Consider the following 9165-nt stretch of genomic DNA (forward strand, 5'->3'; position numbering starts at 1 on the left):
AACATGCATACACTGTGCACTGCAATAATGCAAAGTATAAAGTACAAACAACCAGTGAAGGAGCTGTTTCCAGGCTCGGTGATTAGGAAAGTTTTATAGGGAAGACAGACTGTGGCTGGACCTTGAGGAATGAGGTTTTCATAAATATATTCTATATATGCTATAATGAACTTTTCTCTTGCTGAGAGAATGATACCACCTCACCTCCTACACCCTACAAGGTGCTGGTGGAGCTGTTGATTAGAGCGTCCTCCTCAACATCCATGCACTCCCCCACATATATAAACACCATTGGTGTGCGCGCAAGCACGCACACGTGCACACAGGAAAATGGCTGAGAGTATATCCAAGGCTGGCCAAAATCCCCACCTCTGATACACTAATTGGTTCAATGGTGGGTATGTAACCCAGGCAGGACTAATCAGAGTAATCTCAAAACTGATACACAGATGTGGAAAGTCTCTGCCTTTGGGCTCATGAGATTTTTGGCTTAGGGATGAAAAATGCCATCTTTCTTGTTACATTAAGATGGGCTGTGTGAGAAATGAATTCAATACCAGAGGACAATAGAGGCAAGAGATGCACTCCTAAAATGAGTCATATTTGGCTAGACTTCCTGCTTTTAGTCAACTGAGTCTCTTAGAGACTTAATGGTTCTACTAGGGATACACCAAAGTCCAGCCTCAGCCTCTAGAAGGCAAAAAGCCAAGTAACCACTTCAGTATCATTTCTGATAACCCCTAATTTTGTGAGTGATCAGTAATCACATATGCTACCTTCATACCTATAATCCTGTATTTGCCTAACATAGCAAAATAGCGGGGCTTATTAGTAACTAAATGTGGTTTGCTGACAAAATTGTGAGATCCTGTTAATACAGTAACCAAACTGTGTCTTGAGAAGGTAAGAGTTTCTTACATAATTGCTGTACATATTTTCTTATTCTATTCTACAGAAGATGCTGAAATCAGCATGTATGCAATGAAAGCCAAAATGCAAATGGAAACTCAAGATGTTCTTATGTTGAAAGCTAATTATTGTTTCCTAGATGAATACATTTTTAAAGAAATCATATGAGGGCACAAGTACAAACAAGTACAAACAAAAACATAAGAAATAAAACATATAAGTGAGGGCAACAACTTTAAATCTACTTTGGAAAATATTCAAAAAGTATCATCTTCAAGCAGTATGTGAAACTTTAGTTCATGAGACCACTTCAGTGAAATGAGCTTTCCAAATCTTGAAGTCCAAAAATTGAAGAGAAGTCTTTACCTTAGTCAGTTACTCTTTGAAAGGAAGAAAAGCCTAATAACTCAATTACATAACCAGCACCAGTATTATGGTAGAACTAGCCAAACAAGACCATTGAAATAAGCATCTATTTAGTATCATCAACATGTAGAATGGGGACTGCAGGAAAATTTTAGCAAGTGATTCTGATGAGAAATTGTCGTTCCTGCACAATAGCAAGCTTTTAAAAACTGAATATTTAAATTTTTAGAAAGGCCCTCAATCCTATTATTGAATCCTGGGGCAAGATATGTTCTGAGGCCAGAATTTTATGGGATTTAGAAATTTGTCAATTTTAGGAAGGTAATGCACTGTATGTACTATATATTTTATAAACTGCCCAGGAAGGTTTCACTCAGCATGCCATTAACAAACACATATTTCTACAGCAAAACATACACATTTGTGTCAGACAAATAAATACTACAGGGGGCCTCAAACCCATTAAAGTTTTGCTGCCAAATTAATTCATCTCAAACTTTTTTTTTAATTTCCAGTTTTCAGAGCTTTTGGGATTTCAGAAATACAGATGAAAAGATTACAACCTATAATAAAATCCTAATACTTGTTTTACAAAGTTTCAGATTTACTTAGTATCCCAGAGGTCCATTCTGTAATGATGATATTTAGCCACTCAGCACTTGGCCAAAATATGTATTTAATGCACATCAAGTTCCTCCAGCTTAAAATCAAGAGTCCTAATATATATGTTCAGTGTAGAAAAGTTGGAAAATACAAAAAAAAAAAAAAGAATAAAGAAAATAAAATAACCCACAATCCGAATGTAAATTGGTGCAGCCACTATGGAGAACAGTATGGAGGTTCCTCCAAAAACTAAAAATAGAGTTACCATATGATCCAGCAATTCCACTCCTGGGCATATACCCAGAGAAAACTATAATTTGAAAAGATACATGCACACCCATGTTCATAGCAGCACTATTTACAACAGCCAAGCCATGGAAACAACCTAAATGTCCATAGAGAGATCAATAGATAAAGATATTAGATATACACACATACACACACACACACACACACACACACAAAATGGAATATTACTCAGCCATAAAAAAAAGAATGAAATAATGCCATTTTCAGGTACATGGATGGACCCAGAGATTATCATACTAAGTGAAGTAAGTCAGAAAGAGAAAGACAAATACTGTATGATATCACTTATATGCACCTGGAATACCCTCTCAACCTGAGGACTTTGATCTTTCTTAAATTCTGGAAAATTCTCAGTCATCATCTCTTCTAACAAGGCCTCTCCACCATTCACACTCTTTCCTCTTTTTGGAACTCCCAGTTAGATGTTAGTTGGTGCCTCTCAATATATGTATGTGTTTATATATATATAATATTCTCTTGAGTTTTCTTGATTTCTCTGTGCTACATCAGGGTGAATTACTCAGTACTATCTTCCAACTCACTAATTTTTGCTTTAAATACGTTTGGACCAGAGTTTAACCAACTTTTTAAAATTTTTTAAATTTTTCACCATTTTTTCTTTTATATAGCCATTTACTTCACATTTACCTATTGTTTATTTTTAACATGCTTTTTTTATAACTATTACTTCTTTTATCTTTTTAAAGATATTTAAAATACTTAAAAGTCATTTTGAAATTGCTCCATTAGATTTTAAGTGAGTTTATCTCCTAGTGCTTTTGTTATTTTCTAAGTAATAGTCTTCCTCATCTGTTTGCAGGCTCAGACTTTCCCTTCCTTTTTCCAATGGTTTTGAGGTAAGCCACCCCTCTTCGAGAGCCCATGACCTCCAAGCTCAGTGCTCTTGTACCAGGTGATAGTGGAGAAATTACAGTTCCCATCTCTGAGCCATGTGGCAGCTCAGCCACTTCTGTGTCGCCATTTCAGAGCCACAGCTTTTTAAAGCAACAGCCAGGAGCAGAGGCTTTCAGCCTTCTTTTCATCCAGCCCCAACCCAGCTCCAAGTTTCATCCAGGGTATCTGACTCCAGTTCCCCTGCACAAAGTTATTTCCACTTGCTCCTGAACCCAGGATCTAAATGCATGTTTGCTGTCTATTTCAGTCCATGGAGATGGTTATCTTGTTCTTGAGTATACCTATATCTTTTCTTTTTCTTTTTAAATTTGTAATTGCAGTGTTTGGAGCAGGGTAGGGAGCTAAAAGCAGGATAAAGAGTACCATAATAACAACAGCTAACTTTTACTGAAAACATACTATGTGCCAATTTTATATTTATTTTTTCATGAAATCCTCTCAACAATCTTTTGAGGTAGGTATTTTTATTATACCCATTTCAAAGATGAGAAAACAGAGGCATGGGGCCAGTAAACAATCTTTCCAAGATTACCAGCTAATAAGGACCAAGAGTCAAACCAAAGGTCTTAACCACTGCTCTAATGGCTTCCATCCTGACCAGAACACTCTTCAGAATTTTGATTCTCTCTCTTATTTTTTTTCCCACTTAACTCTGAACATTTTGCATACAGGCAGGATTTTAATCGATGGAAGGGAAGTAGAGCCATATTCCAGGTAGAAAGTAGCATATTGGCCTCATGTTTTAGTGTTATTCAGTCTAGGCCTATACCTAAAACCAGAAACATAGTTTCAATGCCTGTCTTTTTACCAAAAGCCCTTCTCACTTTCCCTGGGCTCCAAGCATTTCATGTTTACCTCTAGATACCCAGGACAATCCATGCAGGCTTTCCTCTGACTCTGCCTTTTCACCACCCTCACTCTGCCCTAGTATATAATGTCTAGTAAAGGACCTTATTAAGGGATTCATAGAAAGTACCTCAGGAGACTTCCATTTTTCATTTTCCTTCATAACCAAAGTTTTAATCTTAAAGGATTAAATTTGTAAATATAAGTGAACAACATGCAATATCACCCGAAAAGAGCCAAACTCAATTTTAGGCTTCATTGTTAAAAATATAAGGTCTAGAAAAGTAAAGATTATCAGTCCCACTCTATGCTGCACTGATAATTTATCCAACAAACATTAACTGAATAGCTCCTAAGGACCAGGCACTGAGCAATACACTACGGATGCACAATCGATCATCCTTTCTCTTTTCTAGTATGCATACATTTTCCTCATTTAATCCTCACAACAGGCCACTCCGGGAACAGTATGCTCAGTTTATAAAAATCATCTTCTGGAGAATTTCCTGAAATAGAAAAAAAATGTGTTTTAAAAGAAGAGGTCAGACGTTGAGAATGGACTTGAGGACATGGGGGAAGGGGAGGCTGGGACGTAGTGAGAGAGTAGCACGGACATACATACACTACCAAATGTAAAATGGATGGCTGGTGGGAAGCTGCTGCATAGCACAGGGAGATCAGCTAGGTGCTCTGTGACCACCTAGAGGGGCGAGATAGGGAGGGTGGGAGGGAGGCTCAAGAGGGAGGGGATATGGGGATATGTGTGTACATATAGCTGATTCACTTTGTTGTATGGCAGAAACTAACAAAACATCGTGAAGCAATTTTACTCCAATAAATATGTATTTAAAAAATAAATAAATAAACACCAAAAAAAAAAGAAGAGGTTACTAAAACTGTTGCTTGGTCATCTAAAATACTTACAGACTTTTATTCCTAGGTTTAATACACAATTTTAAAACACAGGGTCCTAGTGAGAGGTAAAAGACAGAAGGAAAGACTAAAAGGAGTCCATGAAAGTGAAATGGTTAGGAAGCAATAATTTGAGAAAAGCGCAACATTTGCTGACTGGAGAAGTGCAGTTTGTCTCCTTTTTAATAGAGATTAAAATTATATATAATTTATATATATATAAATTATATAAAATTAAAAGTCATGATCCAGAACAATGTGTAATTGCTAAAACATCAGAGACAGTTACAATGTGGGCTCTTCAGATTCAACCCTTCCTAACATCGACTTCAGAGCTTATGAATATTTGCTATGATGAATAAGTAGAGCTACTCCTGAAGAAGATTAGGCAGAACTTGAACCTGTAGGTGGAGAGACTGGTTAAGAAGCCAATACCAAGTCTAAGCAAAATAAAGTCTAAACTTGAGTTGTGGCAGCAGGGATGGAAAAGAAAAGGAATTTATCAGACATAACTGAAGAAGAAAAGACCAACTTTGATAACCATACGCAGAGGGAAGATGAATCAGGTATCTAGGTTCCAAACTTCGGAGTAAGAGAAGTTAGTGGTGCCGTTAACAGATGTAGGGACCATGGAAGAAGGTGCAGATTTAGGACAGCAGATGGATTTAGTTTGATATATATGACTTTGAAGTGTCAGCAAGACACTCAGAAGGAGATATTCAGCAGACAGTTAAAATTAGGGTCTGAGAGCTGAAGGATACAGAGATAGAAAGATCACACAAGTGAAAGTGTTCAGTACAAAGCCTGGACCCTCCTACACCTTCTGCTTCAGTCAGACCAAACAAATGTAGTTCCCCAACAGAGGCAGCTCTCTGCCATTTCTACCTCCAAACAAACTTTTCTATAAAGCCAGACACCCTACTTCACACCTGGTTAGCTCTCTGTCATCTTTCAGTATGCTCAGGTATCATTTTCCCAAACCCTACTCATTTTCCACCAAGAGGATGGTACCTGGGTCTTAGCTCTCTCACTCTATGTACCTTATTTTTAGCACCATGCCTAAAATAGCAGGCATTTGAAAGGCTGACTAAAAGAACAGACTTGGCATGTGCTCAACAAGCCTTGGAAGGAACTCCATCCTCTTAGAGGTGACCGTTGAAGAAATTAACTTGGATGATATTTCCAAAGGAGAGAAAAGAAAGTTAAGTGGTCCTAAATACAGGTAATCATCATGGAACATTTTCATCTAGGGAGCAGTTCCCAAAAATGCTTCTCGACTTCTTTCAGGCCTAAATACATCATCTGTAACACAAGGATCATTATTCCTACTTCACATGTTGCTGGGAAGATTAAATGAGATAGCATAAATAAAGCACCTAGTATAATGTATGGCACTCAATTAATGTTCCTCAACCCAATGTGAAAACATGATAGAGCTAGCTTATTTCTTTGCAACTTCAGTAACTGCTATACCCTAAAAAGCCTAGAAAAAGAATGGATATTTGAGAAAGGGAAGTTAGACTTGTCAGATGCTCTCCATGAAGCAGAGTTTTTTCCAGCCTCACACTATTGTCACTTCTGTCTGGATAATTCTTTGGTTTAGGGGGCTTCCCAGGCATTGTAGGATGTTTAGCAGCATCCTTGAATTCCATCCACTTGGTGCCATTAGCCCTCCCCACCAAATATGTCTCCAGACTTTGCCAAATGTCCCTTGGGGGGCAATACTTCCCCTGCTTGAGAACTATTACCCTAGAACTAACTGAAATTCTCACAAAGCCCTAAATCCTTTTCTTGACATCTACAAATATATATTATAAATTTATTTGTTCCCTAGGAACTGATTCTACACATTAAATCATGCTTAGACTTTATAAGCCGTTCTCTTTTTTTATTAGTTGTTTTGTTTGTTTTTTTATACTGCAGGTTCTTATTAGTCATCAATTTTATACACATCAGTGTATACATGTCAATCCCAATCTATAAGCCGTTCTCTTAAAAGTTAACCAAAACTGTCATCATAGATCATGCATGCAGTCTAACCACTCAGTGCATTACCACACTGAGACCCTTAAAGCCAAACTAATGTAATGAAAGTAGGAATAGCCAATCCCAAAAGGTCTTCACACAAAATGAGGAGATTTATCCCAGTACTCAAGTGTCTAATCCTGACTTCATGGCTACAGGTGGTACTAACTACATATTTTATAAAATGAGTTTTAGTTGCCTAAGGACTTTTACAAGTTTTACATAGACACTAATGACATGTAAAATAACATTATACCTGTTTGAGAATTCTTATGTATCATATACCCATATATTGCAACAACATAAAAAGTTATGTACACTAACCACAAAACAAAACAAAGAACAGATGGGAAAGTAGAGAAACAAAAGCGGAGTGAACAGTTCACTAGGCCTTTTGGACAAACTGTGTGAGGTTAATAAAGTTGACCTTGATCAAGTTACTTAACCTCTCTATACCTGTTTCCTCCTTGCTAAAATGTATATAATTATAGTGTCTACCTTGTAGGGTTGTTGTGGGATTGAATGAGTTAAAATAGATAAAATGCTGAAACAATACATATTAAACATTATTATTTATCGTTATTTTTAAGGCTGCATAGGCGAAGAGAAGCGTATCTTGGGCGGTTGTATAAAAGTAGGCACAGTAAAGTCAAACAATGAACTTGCACCCAGATGCTCTATGTTCAAACTTCAGTTCCTTAACTAATTGTTTCATTTGGGCTTCCATTTTCTCATCTGTAAAATAGGAAAGCACTTTGAAAACAGATTACCATACGAGAAAATCTAAGGGCTGTATGTTTTGTAGGACAGCAGGGGAAAGTTGCAGCTGTCTTCCAATTTGGTAGAGGAAACTTTGTGAAGAAGGTACTTTTTAAGGAAATACTCTAAAAATGGGCCAACCAGGGAAAGCACATGCCTTGAACCCAGGTAGGTGTGATTCAAAAGCCTTTGCTTTAGTCTATAGTTTGAAAGCTTAAAACGAAAAAGGAACATCCTGAGTCGTTTAAAAAAAAAAAAAAAGTTTATTTTCTTCACATAAGGCAGGCACACTAACCCTTTGACCCTTTGAAAGTAATAGGAATACATTAAAGGCACTGGCAGGGATTTGGTCACCATCCATTCAAAACAGCGTTAACACACCACCAAATCCCTAAGTGATCTTCTCCTGTCAATTATGAAAGATTCGTTTTTTCAGAGGTGAAGAAGGGTAATGCTGTTAGAAATGAGATTTGCCTTGTATAATCAGGAGTGTCCCAACAGTTTTCAATCAGTTTGATGTCTATTTTTAGATACAAAAATCTTTGCCTTCCAAGGAACATTTCAAAATCATCAAGGAATGGGCATACTGCACCTTATACTTATTAGGAAGGACTATTTTAACCAATAACTTTTTGTAAGTAAAAGTTGCAATATCAAATCATATGTGAAACAAATGTTAGGTGCAGAACTATCTCCACTGCTGCCAAAAGTGCAAAGAAAAAAAGAAAAATCAAGCTTTCCTAACCGTTTAGGCAAATGCCACCTCCGCAAAGCCTCGGAGGGGGAGTCTTGGTCCCCGGTAGAGGGTCTCCAAAGATAACACCGTTCGGTTCGATGTACGTACGAAAAGGAAGGTCAAGGCGCCCTTCCGCGACCTTTACGAAAAATCCCAAGAATTCTGTCTTTGCCCCAGGGTAGAGCAGTCGCTGGGCATTCTCCTCGACATCCCCCAAGGAAGAGGAGGTGGCCGCGAGTGACTCGGCTCAGGTCGGGTCCGGTCCTCCCGGGTCGCACCAGCTCAGCGCGGGCGGGCTCCCACGTGGCGCCCACAGCCTGCCCAAAGCCGGCTCTGCACCCCCGGCCGGCGTTCTGATTGGCCAAGGGCGGCGGAACGTCTCCGGAGCCGGCGGCGACTCGGCCAAACTGGGAGGGCGTCGGGCAAAAGGTCGCAGCCAGGCGGGCAGCTACCCGAGCAACCGGTCACGTGTGTTCGCCCCATGCCAGCGGTGAGGCTACCACCCGGCGCCTCGGTCGCGCAACCCCACGTGGTCCCTGGTTAGCAGCAGGCACAGTCACCCTCCACCCATGTCAGGTAGCGCTCACCTCAGCGCTCGAGGCGCCTCCACCTTCAGCTTTTTGGGCTTCGGCTCCTCCTCAGCCGCTGCCATTTTCGCACTCCCACCTCACTTAAGCTCCAGCGCTCGCCCCACCCCTTCGGCTCTCGAAGGCCCCGCCCCCTCGCATCACCTCCTCGTCTCGAAACCCCGCCCCTCTCGGCTCCTCCCAGTTCGTGCCTCTCCC

General features: G+C 39.4%; 1 protein-coding gene across 1 annotated transcript in view; it reads right to left on the reverse strand.

The window, feature by feature from the left end:
- The window catches only part of ADK (adenosine kinase), a 503819-nt gene extending 494749 nt beyond the window's left edge, over nt 1–9070 (reverse strand). Inside the window, exon 1 of the mRNA XM_061197285.1 lies at nt 8968–9070. Coding sequence (XP_061053268.1) covers nt 8968–9032 — 65 coding nt within the window. The 5' untranslated portion in view covers nt 9033–9070. The remainder of the gene's footprint in view (nt 1–8967) is intronic.
- Between the last annotated feature and the right edge of the window lie 95 nt (nt 9071–9165).

Source organism: Eubalaena glacialis, chromosome 1, assembly GCF_028564815.1.
Source record: "Eubalaena glacialis isolate mEubGla1 chromosome 1, mEubGla1.1.hap2.+ XY, whole genome shotgun sequence".
Taxonomy (NCBI): Eukaryota; Metazoa; Chordata; class Mammalia; order Artiodactyla; family Balaenidae; genus Eubalaena; species Eubalaena glacialis.